Below are 15,536 nucleotides of genomic sequence, written 5' to 3' on the forward strand. Positions count from 1 at the left end.
CAAAAGCAAGAGCTAGAGAGATGGAAGATTTAACAAATTTATATAAGGTTAAAAGCAGAGCCAGTATGGAGATGTTAAATAAAAACATGCATTTTCATAAAGTGTACGCTGCTTAGCCCTGCCCTCAGAGACTGTGGGCCACAGGAACAGCTTCAGGCAATGGTTATTTGCTCCTGCCCTATCTCCTCCAGCCTCCCCAAGGCTTCTGTCTCTGGGTCAGAGAAGCTTGACTTGCTCCAATCTCCCGGACTCCTGAGCTGGTCTTGCTGAGATATGCCCTGGGCAGAGCACTGGGCAGGAAGGAGACTCCTCACATGACCCAGCTTAATCCTCTACTCCTCTCTTCCTGAAGCTGCACACTGCAGTAGGAGCATAGCAGAAATGCAGACAAAAGGGGGACCAAAATGTGCAAGACGGGCCCTACTGCTTGGCATCCTCTGGAGCACCACACACCTGCCTCTCCCAGGAGCTTCCTTGCCCCAGCGTCTCCCAAGGGCTACAGGTAGGTGGATACAGGGATCAGTTACCTCTGCTGTTGCTGCTGCTGCTGCTGCTGCCATATACAGAGAGGAAGGAGCAAAGATGGGGAAATTCTCATGTAACTTTCACTTATACTTCCTACTTGAAATTTGCTCCGAATTTAAGAATTTAGAAAGATATCAAACACTTTTTGTCCCTCAAATAAGTTATTAGGATAGCTCTGAAGTAATCCATGGAGATCATGAAGCAAGTCTCCGGTTTTATTGCTGGAAACGCCATCATGGAAAAAAAAATCTTTTCATCCTTAGAAATTCTGCAATAGCAATGATTTTTTGCAGACCTTTGGACAACTTAGGCTCAGAAATGTGAAAATAAAATTGTACAGAAATTAGAAATCTTTACTCATCAGAGATATAGCTTTAACTTTGGAGGGAAGGGGTTAAGAATTCCCTTTTAGAAATAAAGCAGAGAAAGAGTGATTTCATGATTTCCCCTTTTTAATTCTTACACCATCATCACCATATTTCATTAAAGCATCTCTTTTCAGTCCTGAAAACTAATTTCTAAAGGCTCTACAACTGTATCATATTTGGAAGTACATTATACATTTTCACTGGGTTCTTAAAATTCTACCCAGATATGCCACACTTGCAGTTGTTTTTTTGTTTTGTTTTTTTTTAAGAAAGCTCTCTTTGTGGGCTTGGAATGTGTGACTCCAAATTCTTCAAGCTTTCATCTCCTCTTCCTTACTAGAAAATAGCACCCAATGTGTTATTTCTCCATCATCGGAGTTTCCCGAAGGGTTTTTCACAAAACAGGAGCGCAGAGACGGAGGCATCATAATCTACTTCCTAATTATCCTTTATATGTTCATGGCTGTGTCTATTGTCTGTGAAGAGTACTTTCTACCCTCCCTGGAAATCATCAGTGAATGTAAGTGGCTGGAAAGCTTCCCCATAACCTTCCGGAAGAGTTGTGTCACATAGATAAGGCTCTCTTTGAAACAGCTCAGAAGTAATTCTGTCCATCTCAACTGGTTACAGAGCAGGGACTTCTGTTTTGTGGGGTCCTGTGCCTTAAGGAATTGGCAATGTGTGGTTTCTCTTGGTAGTTAATATATATCAGAGCACCTTTAACTTGGTACCCAGCAGTTATTATTATACTGCCTAATTCCAGAAACTTCCAGTTTGTCTACTGCCTGGGAAGATTTCACTTGTATGCATTTTGTATGTACTCCTAATACAATGAATTTCCTAATACTTTGTATTCTATACTTAAAAATATTTTCTCACTTTTACTATAAGCTCATTATAACGTTATCTAAAGAGGTAAGTAATAAACAAATGCAATTAAAGACCACCCTCCCCCTCTTCCTTTCCCAGCATCCTGCCATTAAGGAAACTAATTGATAAATTTAAGAATCAGTCAATAAATAAATACAACACTATCTTGCATACTATGTAAAGTGACTTTGGCATCAGGAAATCGCACACTCAGTTATTAAAAACTAAATAGCATTACTGGGTTCTGAAAATAAGATCAGCTAGTCCAAGCCTCTCAGGTCTCCTCCTCCAGCAGTATATAGTGACCAGAATTCTGAGGATAGGCCTTCACTGGTACACTGGTCCCTAAAGTCGGGGCATCTGTGATGTTTTGCACCATATAAGCAAAAGTGCCAGTGTTCCAGTCTCTGTGTCCTATTGGCTAGTTAACTGGTTGAGCCTGCTCACTTCACAGTAACTTCTAAGTTAATGGCTGGGTTTCCTCCCCTCTGCATCTTCACAGGAGGCAACATCCTCAACACTCTCCCCTCCTCAACCATACAAGCATTGCTACCATTTCTTCAAAGGGAAAGAATGTGAATGCAAACTCTCCTTTTTCTCATCACCCTACTCACCCCCCTGCTAAAATTAAAATGCAAGGCAAGTCACTGTCTTTCTTGCCCACAACAGTCTAGCAGTGTCTTTAGCACCTAAAACAGTAACTGGCAGGGCAGAGGTACTCACCACCTATTTAGCTAATGAAAAAAAAAAATCTATAGAATAGCTTAGCATAAGTTTATTACAATTATTAAACTTAAATAGATGCAAATATACACTTTTTTATACTGACATTACATCTTACCTTGACATTGATTTTTTAAATAAAGATCAAATTACTTAATAAACATATTATTTTAACTTATTAATGAAATACAAGAAAATAGAAAAGAAAGGTAAAATAACCTATGTTTCCATCACCCCACAATCCCCACCATTATCACTTGGGTCTATTTTCTTTAAATCTTTTGAATCTTATTAAATACATTTATTGTTTCAGGTCTTTCTTTTTCCTCATGTAATATTTTAATGTGTACATTCTGCCATATCATTACTCTTCAAATATTATTTTTAATGGTGGTATGATAGTCTGTGATTCAATAAAGTTGAAGTGAGCAACAAATCCAAGGACAGCTCCCTATCCCTGCCAGTTGTGCTTACTTGGGGGTAGGAGGAGGTACTCTAAGGGGTATGTGCAGGAGAGAGAGACAGAAATGAGCAGAATCCAAATGGCAACAACGAAAGGCAGGGAGCTCTGTGGTCTCTGGTCATTCATGTAAGCCTCATTTGGGAACCTGTTCTAAGATTCCACGCTTAATTTGTGAAGTCAGACATGGTCTTACAGCCATACTGGTATGGTTTGCTTGGGGGCATTTTCCACTTTTTCTATTATCTCTATGTGGATGTACTTGCTGAATGGTCTATGACACTCTAGTGGCATACTACTATAGGGAGATGATTGAAAGTGCTCACCCTGGAGCCAGACACGGCATAGGTTCAAACCCTGACTCGGCCATTTGCTAGCTTTGTGATGTTGGGCAAAGTGTTTAACTTCTCTCTGCTTCAGCTATCTTAGTTGTGAAACCGGATGGTAACAGTCCTTAATTCATAGGAGAGCATGTCGAGCTTGTGGAGCTGTGTGCCAAGCACATGAGGAAATGTAAGTGAACTGCTTACCCAGGTACCTAGCACATAGAAAACATTCACTGAATATTCATCATTACATGAGAACAGACTGCAAAGGTTAGATCAGGAAAGATGAAAGGGGAGAAGGTGAATGATCAAAGTCAATACAAACGTGTTTGGAGCAAATAATCCAGTATACAGGACATCTGCTAGAGCTTGAAAACCAAGTTTAAGGTAACTCAAAGCAAGTACTATTTCACAAGGCAGGACGTAATTCATGAAATTCATCTTTTATTTTATCTAGTAAGCAATGTGGCAACATTATACCTTACATATTTCTAGAATGTTCTGTTTGAAGTTCCTTTTATTGCCTTCACATCAGTACCCATACCATTTTATCCTTAGTAATCTTTAGGTTAGAAAGCAATACCTTTAAATTATAATTGAAATATAAACCAATTTATATAATATAAATTTAAAATGTAATATAAACCAGATTACCTTCAAGTCCAAATAGGACTATTACTACTCATCTCTATAAATAATCCATTTTTTCAAAAGCTAACAAAAGTTAACATAAAATGAAAACAAAATATCCTTATAATATGTAATGGAAATCTCAGAGCTATTGAACCACAGTTTAGAGCAGCTTTCTTAATATTTTTCCAAGATATTTATGTAGAAAGCTCTGAAAATTCCTTAAGATTGGTCATTTGATAGAGCCCAAATTCCAATGTCAGCTATGAAATTCTTCTTTTTAAATGTTACACTAACATACCATTCAATTAGAAATTATAATCCTCTATCATTCTGGTATCTTTGAGTTACAATATGTCTATAGTGAAAATGATCTTAATAAAAGTTGGGGGAAATATACTTAAATAAAATATTTACTATTTTATTACAAAAATTTTACTCACTTTTCTTTGAACTAATATTTGCCTATGTCCTAATTTATGTTTCAGAAATAGACAATAAGAAAGAAATGCAAGTTTTAATTCCAGGTAGAATTGTTTCTAAATTGATAAAACTGAGAGTCCAATAATTCCGTGAGTATGGCATTTGGATAGCCTACAGTTCCAGGGGATTGTTTGATTCTTAATCCTCATGAAATTTACAGAAGCAAAACCTTCCCGAGAACAAAGAATCTAAGAATAGTACTTCCTCCTTGCTACAAAGACACTCATCCTCCCAAGAATATTTCATCCTCTTTGTTGTTCTTTTCTCTCTGATCTAAATTGTGGTCCCCTTGGACTGCATCTAAATCCACATCAGGCATAACTATCTAAGTGTTAAGTAGCCTGTATATTACCAAGAGGCTACTACAAGAAAAAGAAATAATAATGATGATAAAGCTATGTATCAATCTCTTCACTTTGCTCACAAAGATAGCCTAAAGAGTAAGCTGCTTCTTAGTATCAAAAAGAACTCTAGGTTCCCATTTTACCTCTGAATTTACTACCTATGTGACATGGACAAGTTCTGGATCCAAAACTGAGGTAATTGTAAGGTTGGAGGTAAAGGGTCCTGCATATGTTTATTATGCTATGCTAAGGGCAGGTGGAAATCCACTGTAATCCTGTAGTTCTTAAATTAGGAGTGGGGAAGAGCCCTTTTTCAGTGAAATTAGGCCACTAGAAGCCTTATTCCAAGTTTCACAACTAATTCCTTCATAGTTTAAGCAAACCATGAGGTCGTAAATCTAAGGTACACGTTGTTTTTATGTATTATTAACAATACCACAGAGCACATACAAGCAGATATGTATTCCTTACTGCCAGTAATTGGTTTTCCTCCTAATCACAATGCTGTTGATTTCACTTCAAATATTTCTAGAAATACATTTGAAATTAATTGCAAAATCAGTTTTACAATCAAAAAAGTATTTTGGTTTGCTGTCACATTTCCTCTTGGACCCTAAATAGAATTATTCAGCATGACTGCTCATCTTAGTCACTAGAGTTGGGTCTAAATAACTTTTGATTGTTCTCCCAAAACTCTAATACATTGACAAAGCACAAAAATTTGCAGACTTAAACATTGTGCCAAAAGACACCAAACTGCATATAGCATGCTTGTGACTGTATTTACCTATGTATGTAGTATGTAATGTGCACTGTGAAAAGGACTAGAAATGTATCAAAGTGAGAGCAGTAGTTAAAACACAATGGTAAAAGTGTAAGTGAATCTTCCTCTCCATCCTCTAAATTTTCAGTAATGTACGACTGCAGTCTTTTAACAAAAAAATTTAAAGTGGCATACAGTCTTAAGGAAAAGAACTTATATTCTACATTTTGACTAAAGACTGAAAAAAATCGATACCTTAAAGATCATGTAGTCTAACCCTCCAATCTATAGATGGCAAAGTATGAGGCATGTCTACATGACTCATCTGAAGTCTCACTAAGTTACTGGCAGGCTAGAATCCATGTCTCAGTTTTAGTTCAGTATTCTTCCTACTATATCATTTTTCCAGAAGACAACTTTCAAAAGCTGTTATAAACTTACCAACATGGCATCACAGAAGAGAACACACTTGAGAAAAAGTCTGATGAATTTTAATAATCAGCTGATTACAATGAAGATACACTTTAAACAATGTTTTGGTACCTAAACTTATGGAGAAATCTCATCTTGAACATTTCTACTATACCCTGAAGGAGATGTGATTATTCCTTCAGAGTAATGGGGTAGGGGTGGGGAGTAATAGCAATGTAGGGGAAAAAACCAGAACAATTTATCTTTAATAATAAACTATAGCAGAGAGAAATTCTACCCAAAAGGTCAAGGAAGACAAAGCCAATCTATTCTAAAGTTCAAAGGTACAAACCATTTTATAAAATATTCTTAGAACCTTAAGATACTTGTTAAAATATCTTCAAAGTTTTAGACATTCATCTACACAAAATCTTTTTTCATAATTCAATTAGAGCGGAGTGAATAGCAACAAGTTTTATTCTTACTGCTATTTGAGACAGAAAGAGTTCTCAAGGGCCACCTATTTTTCTACCTTGCAACAGCCCAATAGGTCACCTTTTCTCTCTGGAGATTGGATTTTTCTAAAGAAGCATTCTTAAGCTAGCACTAACACCAAGTCTGAACAGTTATTTTGAAATAAGGCATTATCTTCATTTTCATTTTCTTCCATGTATTATGTAGTCCTGATTTGATTTTAGAAGATAATTCATGCAGCGCTACATTTATAAATTGAATTCTCTAGAATATGCTAAAACTTCTAAAGTAGTCTTAACTCCCAAGAAAAAAATGGCAGGGTGTGGTTACGATGCCCGGGCCATGAAGCAAGGGTTTCTTTCACCCACCAAGTTATAACTGGTCTGCCTAAGTGTCATACTTGTATTAGGTTTCTATGGTAAAACAGAAACAACATTGAACCTAAAATCAATAGGTTCAGATGCTCAATCTTGAGCTTTTCCAGACATCACAATCATGAACAAAATAAATCTTTTTTTTAATCAATTACCCAGCCTCAGGTATTATTACTTTATAGTAACACAAAACTAAGACAAAATGTAAGCTACACAGATTATCTCTCTTCATTAATCAGTGAAGAGAGAATGTCCATCAGGTGACATAACCAAAGGCAAATAGTGAGATGAGACATAGAATAAAGCTGTGGTTCTTAACCCTCTTGGTCCCCAGACCAGTACCGGTCCATGGCTTGTGAGGAACCAGGCCACATAGTAGGTGAGCAGTGGGCAAGCAAAGCTCCATCAGTCACCCTCTCCCATTACCCCAGATGGGACTGCCGATTTGCAGGAAAACCCACTCAGGGATCCCACTGATGACAGTGAGCTGTCAATTATTTCATTTTATGTTACAATGTAATAATAATGGAAATAAAGTGTACAATAAATGTGATGAATTTGAGTCACCCAAAACCACCCCCCAACCCTGATCCATGAAAAAATTTCTTCTGTGAAACGGTCCCTGGTGCCAAAATGGCTGAGGACTGCTGGACTGCCTGGATTGGATCATTTTAACCATCCTGACAGAATCTTTCACAATGGTTTCTCAAGCATCAAAATAGCTCCATCTAAAGCTAGGTGGGCCTCTGAGACCAAATGACCCTATGAGTTAAAATTAATGACCAGGCTGGCATTCTCAGAAGGCAAGTAGATGACTTTCCAAGTACTTCTATCCTTCAGAATAAAGCCAAAGTCCTAACTAGTATCCAAAAGGCCTTACATGGTCTATTACCTTTAATCTCACATCACTCACTGCTCTCCCTTCACACCCTTCATCCCAGACGTGTAGGTCTTCCATTTCTTGAACACAAAGGCTACCTTCCACTTCAGAATCTCTGCAGTCATTATTCTCTGTAGAATAGTCTTTAACCCAGGCATGGTCTTCATTTCAAAGTCTGTAGTTACATTCTCAGTTAACTCCTTTCTGGTTACCCAATCTAAGATTTCAATCCTTCCCCCATGACATTTATATTCCCCCCCGCCTTTACTCCTTGCTATTTATCTCTAACATAATGAATATTTTATCATGTGTGAGTTTCCCTCCACTATAATTAAAGCTCCATGACAGCAAAATCATGTCTCTTTTGTTCATTGCCTTATCCCTAGTACACAGAAAAGCATGTGGCACATAGAAAGTACTCAATAAATGTAACAAATAAATGAAGGGTACCCAGATGACTATATATTGTTACTGAACAAATCACCCCAAAATCACTTTATTACCTCTCACAGTCCTGGAGGTTTACTGGGCTCAGCTAGGTGGTTCCTGCTCAGGCTCTCATGAAGTTACGGTCAGAGGATGGGGCTGGAATCATCTGAAAGCTTACTCTCTCACATTTCTGGAACCTAGGCTGAGAAGAGTCAAAATTTGGGGGCAGAAATAGCAGAAATTCCTCAGCCGTCTCTATTTCTTTATGGGCTCTTCATGAGGTCTCTCCAGTATGGAGGTTTCAAGGTATCAGGACTTATGTGATGGCCTAGAACAAATGTTCCAAGAGAGGGAATTGTATTCACCTTTCATGTCTCAGAAATATAATGGCTCTGTCATAGCTGTACTCTATTAATCAAGCAAGTCACAAATGATTATTCAGATTCCAGAAGTGAAGACAGACTACCTGTTTTTTAAAATAGGAAATAGAAAGGAATGCATATGGAACAGAAATATTGTAGCTATTATTTTAAAATACAATATACCACACCAAGAAACAACAAAAAAGGAAATCATTAAGTTCAAAGGCCAATGTCCCAGAAGCAGGCAACAAGCAAGGGCCCTGCAGAAAAGAATAAGGAGGAAATAGCAACCATGTGTAACAGGAAATCAATTAAGCACCCAGTGTTTGAGAGTCTGCATGGACTGATCAATATAGGTATAGTAAACAAAAATGTCAACAAATGACTACCATGAAATCTCAAAAACCTGAATTCTAGTTCTGACTTTGACATTAACTTTGTGACCTACAATAAATAATTTAGTATCTAGCCTGCTACCTCTACTGATTAGCTGTTAGCTTACCAGTAAAGCTAACAAGATTAGGTTAGAGATTTCTGATGCAACCTCATCTCAGCTTTCTCAAAGGGAAGGCAGAGTAGTTTCTTCCAGGCTTTCTTCTTTTCCTTTGCATAGTAAGTGACTCAGCTCTAAAACTGAAAGGTGCAAGGTTTTTTTTGTTTGTTTGTTTTTGTTTTTTTTAGAAACAAAGTCTCACTTGTCTCACTCTATCGCCCTCGGTAGAGTGCTGTTGCCATCACAGCTCACAGCAACCTCCAGCTCCTGGGCTTAGGCGATTCTCTTGCCTCAGCCTCCCAAGTAGCTGGGACTACAGGTGCCCACCACAATGCCCAGCTAAGGTGCAAGCATTTTTTAAGACTTTCATCCAGTCAATGACTGAAGTTAATGGACTTGCATGGTTGTAAGTCTGAAAGATGTACACAACTGTCTGGATGGTATTGTAATATTTTATTTCCTCCTTTCAAGCAAAGTTTTAACAGGTCCATGTTTTAAATCAACTACCTTGAATATCAAAGAATATCAAATTTATTAGACCTTTAACAATTTCTTCTCATTTGTAATTAGACAAAGTTGAAATTGCAAATTTGTGAGCAAGCTCGATACAGCTTCATTTATAGAACGTTTTTCCCTCTTTCAAGTTGTTAGGATTCCCAAATTATCTTTTAAAGTCATGCTGTTGCTACTCACCTACAAGCCCTTCAGTTAGAAAGGGGTTTCTTTTCCAGATTCCAAATGACCCCAAATCTTGGCACTCAGGATACTGAGCTGCATTTCCTCCCAAGAGCCTCCTGGTCTTCTCATCCTTTCTATAGAAGTACCAAGTGATAAATCCATGAGGAAACCAGAACAATGTATTTTATTTTTTAATCTGCATATTTTAGTTTTGCAGCTTAAGTCAACATTAGTGTTTGTATATGAAGCTGTAGTTTTGAGCATCTATTGTATTAAATTATAAAGATATCTCCTTCACTTCATCCAGCATAACAATAATTTCATTTATGTTCAGCCCTTGGATTGTCTCAGGATGTTGCAGGTGCAACTTTCATGGCAGCGGGTAGTTCAGCTCCTGAATTAGTTACTGCTTTCCTAGGTAAATATTGCTTTTTATACTTTTTGCGTTACTCAATACAATTTTATCCTATTCAGGTTAACACTAACTTAGCTGCTACTATCTTGCATATAGGTGTATTTATCACAAAGGGAGATATTGGCATTAGTACCATTCTCGGATCTGCAATTTATAACCTGCTTGGTATCTGTGCAGCCTGTGGCTTACTGTCTAATGTGGTATGTAGAAAAACTTTATTCAACATAACTTAGTGTCTTACCAAATTCTAAAATTAACTGTTCATAGTATGAGATGAACAAACAAGGCACTAGTAATATATTTGATCAAATTTATTAATCAATAGAAGAACATGTATTCAATTTAAAGTTAACCCACAAATAGCTCCAGTCAAATTTCTGAAAGTCATTTAGGTTCAGAAACACATTTTTTTCTTTAAAATTCTTCTTCCTCTAAGCAATATGCAAAAGGGAATAATATTTAACTACAAATATACACACAATTTTAATATTACACTAGCATTGTACTTAGAGAAATTACACTATAATGGAAACAATAAATTAACTATCATTTTACAGGTTTCAACACTCTCATGTTGGCCCCTATTCAGAGACTGTGCAGCATATGCAATTAGTGTAGCAGCAGTTCTTGGCATAATATTTGACAACCAAGTTTACTGGTAAGCTTGCGATAACTGTTTCTCTTGTATGACACAAATAAAGAATGGGATTTTATAAAATTCTAATAGTTCCATAACTTTCTTTTTTCAGAAATGTTATTTCAGTCAATCTGCACTTCCACACCATATTCGGCTGGGTCTCTGAACTAACTTGCTCGTTGTAATTGCTCACTGAATTCTACTATTTTGCAATTTCTTTTTAGCCACCTCACAGTCTCCTTTTTTCTCTCATCAGTCATTGGAGACCACTACTCTTCCTTCTCCTAATTGGCTGACCAGTCAGGAAGTTTCCCAACTTCTATCATCTGTTAAAGCCCAAACAGTTGGCTTTTTCCTTCTGCTGGGTTATTGCTTACCTTGCCTTCATTAGAAGTGGTCATTGTCACAAAAGATTGGAGAAACATGGTGTAGGAAGTAAAAACAGTCCCTTTATATTCCTCCAAATTCTCTGATGCTCATTTAGCAGGAAGAACTATAGCCTTCTTCCTCTAAGAATCAATAATGGTTAGCTTTCAGTATTAAAAATTATTTTTACTGTAATCTGCACCTAGCTGGTCCAAGAAAACTGAAACAAGGAGGCAACTTAGTGGACAGCTATCAACTTTTTCAACTAATAAGCATCAAGCATTTACTAGGCGCCTATCAGTATGCTAGACATCAAAAGGAATAAAGATACATAAAACTCACAGCCCCACAGGTTGGGTATGCCAGAGGACACCAGAAAAAAAAACATCAACTGACCCATCTGGAGTACCACAACTCAAAAGCACTGTGTAATACCTAACAGGGAGCAGAACTTCTAAATTAACCACCCCATCATCTACGTCTTGTTTTTCCTCCCAAAGACAGTAGACAGGAAATCCTTCTGGAATTCAGCAGCTGTCTATAGGGACAGTGACTGAGAGTTTATCTAAGGTAATACTCCCTCTATTAGGGAAATCAGGAATTCTGTTCTGTTAGCTACAGCAGATAAGAGATTTATGGCTATAAAAAGTAAATGCAAGGTTCCACTGTGATTACATTAGCTAACTGCCAGAGTACAGAAAAACAGTTTTGGTACCTAAGGAATTTTATCTTTGATAATATCCTTATTTTGTGAATATAAGACAAATTAAACTACATCAAAATCATCAAAAAATCTGTGTGCAGCCAAACCCTGACATATTCTGAATATTTTACACAAAATTCCTATAATAAAATTTGAATGGACAAAGTAGAAATGAGCTATTATTATATTTTCTTATAGTTATTATGTATTTTGGGAAATGCATTACACCTATGAACTAAGGTAGAAAATGCCTACCATTATTTATTAGTTTTATTTTGAACATCTCCAATTATTATCTTCAAGTCTTTTTTAATACCCATGATTTGGAAAGAAAGTACACATAAAGACACTGAATTCTGCTTTTTAAATACAGAAAGAAGTATCAGGCTCTTATAGATTTATAAGAATGCTATAATCAACTGGACAAATCTACAAAAAAACAAAAAATACCTAGAAACATTTCATTGTTCTAATACTGCTTCTGTTAGAAAATTAAGTAGATACTGCCCCAAAGCTATTGACTCCAAATTACTTTTGCTTTTAATTTAAAAACACAAATTTCTTTTCTTTAATCTATAGGTATGAAGGAAGTTTATTGCTTTTGATATATGGATTATATGTGTTGGTGCTGTGTTTCGACATTAAAATTAACCAATATATTATAAAGAAATGCAGTTCTTGCTGTACTGGTCTTGCAAAAGCTATGGAGGAGAGAAGTGAACACCAGCCACTCATGGGATGGGAAGATGAGGGTCAACCATTCATTCGTCGGCAGTCAAGAACTGACAGTGGGATATTTCATGAAGATTCTGGCTACTGTCAGCTCTCTATAAGTTTACATGGTCTTAGCCAGGTTTCTGAAGGTAATAACTACATCCTGCCCAACATTATGTCCATGCACTAGACAAGACATAGACAAATAAGAATCTCGTTTCAATTCAGCAAATATTGTGTTCTTATTATATAAGAAAAGGTAGAGATTCAGAGATAATAAAAAGGAATTCCCTACCTTAAGGAACTTCACGTATTATAGGAAAATGAAAACAAAACAGCCAAAACATAAAGGTATGTACCATAAAAAGATAAATTTTAAGTGTAACTGTGATTCATAAATGAAAGACTGTACAAAATTTGATGAGGAGTGTTAGAAGATTATCACATAGAAAGCATTTAAACAGAGAAAGCCTTGCCAAACAGGTAAGATTTTAAATAATAACCTCTTGTTACAAGTAATGAGTAACAGCTACTTAAGTCTTAATTTCATCAATGATGCAGAGAATATACATAGTATATACATAGTATAGTATAGCAAATGCATACTAAGGAGGCAGAGGAAGGATGCAGAGAAAGGAGAAGGATAGGAAGCATCCTAAATGCCAGTATAAGGATCGTGGAAGGTGTGTAAGGAGGGCAATTACATGTATTAGAACTGTTAATTTAGGAATATTATCCTGAACTAATGTTCAGAGAACTGAAATGTGAGGTAAGAGACAAGGAGATCTGTAAGAGGCTATTACAAAAGCAAATGCATTCACTAGATACCTAAGTAGAGTAAAAGCCGTGGGACAAAAGAGAAAGATGTGACACAATACAGAGAAAGCATCAGGAAGACTTGTTAACTGAGGGACTAGCTGGGGACAGGAAAGGGAACAAAGACAACTGCACAGTTTTGATCTTGACTGAGAAAATGGGAGCACCACTTATAAAAAAAACTGAAAATTTCAGAAAAGAGGCTGGATTGGAAGAAAAGAAAGAAGGAAATATTTGAGGCTGAAATGCCATTTGAAGCAGTACCAAAACATTAGATCTACTAGTATGTTCGGTAGGAAGTCAAATTCAGCTAGGGCCAGAATTTTAAGTTTATTAGTTACTTTTTCATAAAGTGGTTGTATAAAATAGATACTAATTCTAATTAAGTCCATTAAGAAGGGAATTTATTCTAATTTGCTATTTACAAAACTTAAAACATGACTTTTTCCCCTTTTTAAAAAAAATTATAGCCTCTAGTCTTTCTAGTATAAGAGCTATGCAACTCTAAGTTAAATTTTATAACAAGAACTCAGAAGAACCAGTCCCAATTCTTTGACTGCATTAAAACTATATCTAATATTACTTAACGGCACATTGGTTAAGGCTTGGGAGACACTTTTATGAGTTATTTTATTAGCACTAGTTGTAATGTGATTTCATCTAATATATGAATATATCATTTTGTCAATGCCATACAAACTTTAAACAACCTTAAATTCCCATATTTACCCAATATATTATCTTTGTCTTCCACTAACTTAAATTGAATAAAGGAACACACTGAATTTTCGTAAGTTACACCACAGATTGATTCACTAACTTCCATTTTCTTAGGGTTCTTTCTTTGGTAGTCTGAATTTTTTTTTTTTACTAAATTCATAAATAAAAGAGTAATGAAAACAGACCAAAAAAAAAAAAAAAAAAAGAACCCACTTATAAGTAGAATGGAATATGCAACTTAGCAAGAGGATTATACTATAATTGTTTCATATTCCTTAAGTATGCATTACTTGATTCATAGGGCAGACAAAGGCACCATCAAGATAGTGGACATAACTGAAGCACATGGGTTAGAAGTCAAGTTAATCCCTTAAGTAAATAGTCACTAAAGACAATCCACATTGTAGAAAACCAAAAGATGTCCAAACAACACTTCATTTTTTTTTCAAACAACACTTCATAAACACTATGTCTAACATATTTAAAAAATGCGCCAAGCTATTTTGATGTATTTTGCATTTAAGGCCCAAATCAAGAAATGCTGAGTATCACATCTAACATTATCAACTCTGAAGTTTCAATTAGTTTCTTTTCGACAACAATATCAGTAATGAGGTATTCAAATGTTTTAAGTAGTCTTTTAAAAACTGTTACAGCTAATTTCTTTCAATAGGTAATAGCTTTCTAAATGGGCGTTTCTAACTTAATGGGCGACATGAGTAAACTCAAACTTGTTTAATTTTTCCACAACAGATCCACCAAGTGTTTTCAACATGCCTGAAGCAGACTTAAAAAGAATTTTTTGGGTATTATCCCTTCCTATTATTACATTACTTTTTCTAACCACACCAGATTGTAGAAAAACATTTTGGAGGAACTACTTTGTGATAACCTTTTTCATGTCTGCACTATGGATATCTGCATTCACATATATTCTGGTTTGGATGGTCACAATAACTGGTATGTATTTGAAGTACACCAGCACAACTGAAAAAGAAAATAATTTCATATGAGAACAAATTGCCTATTCACTTCAAGGAGTCTAACTAGGAAGCAAATTTCTTTTTCAGCAAGATTAAAGATTAGAGCTAAATATTTATAAATATTAAATATTAATAAAACAAAGAGATCATTCAGGTTTTGTGACCTGCATACTACATATCAACTATATTTCCTACTATTATCCCCCCTAGGGTACAAGTCAAAGGATCATCTTAAAAACGCAATCAAATTTGTAAGACGTCTATTATGATTAATAATTAAATCACATTGCGTGGCATCCACAATAAATTCTTCATATTTAATACCATTCCATAATAAAAAATAGTGCAAAGAGCCAGTGCTTAGAGAAAATAAGAGGTGCTCACTGTTTAAGTGGATTATATTTTACTTTGCTTTTCAACATGGCAACATAAACATGCTACGAAGTGAGTGAAAGGGTACAAAATAAAGTTTCATCATAGGTTTCTAGTACCTTTATAATTAACACTTAACTAACATTGTTTAACTTACTGCTGGACTCCTCTAGTCTCCAAAGAAAAAACTAATTTATAAACATAAAAAAATAAAATA

At 35.8% G+C, this 15,536-nt stretch overlaps 1 protein-coding gene across 2 annotated transcripts in view; it reads left to right on the forward strand.

The window, feature by feature from the left end:
- Window positions 1–308: 308 nt before the first annotated feature.
- SLC24A5 (solute carrier family 24 member 5) overlaps window positions 309–15,536 on the forward strand; it is a 17,694-nt gene continuing 2,466 nt past the window's right edge. The window contains exons 1-7 of one of the 2 annotated variants that reach the window (XM_003784333.1): window positions 309–502; window positions 1,234–1,413; window positions 9,928–10,011; window positions 10,105–10,208; window positions 10,566–10,666; window positions 12,294–12,577; window positions 14,718–14,924. In XM_003784333.1, coding sequence (XP_003784381.1) covers window positions 382–502; window positions 1,234–1,413; window positions 9,928–10,011; window positions 10,105–10,208; window positions 10,566–10,666; window positions 12,294–12,577; window positions 14,718–14,924 — 1,081 coding nt within the window. In that variant the 5' untranslated portion in view covers window positions 309–381. The remainder of the gene's footprint in view (window positions 503–1,233; window positions 1,414–9,927; window positions 10,012–10,104; window positions 10,209–10,565; window positions 10,667–12,293; window positions 12,578–14,717; window positions 14,925–15,536) is intronic. The other variant, XM_003784334.1, reaches the window with a different exon arrangement.

Source organism: Otolemur garnettii, unplaced genomic scaffold, assembly GCF_000181295.1.
Source record: "Otolemur garnettii isolate 467f Iridium unplaced genomic scaffold, OtoGar3 scaffold00011, whole genome shotgun sequence".
Classification (NCBI taxonomy): Eukaryota; Metazoa; Chordata; class Mammalia; order Primates; family Galagidae; genus Otolemur; species Otolemur garnettii.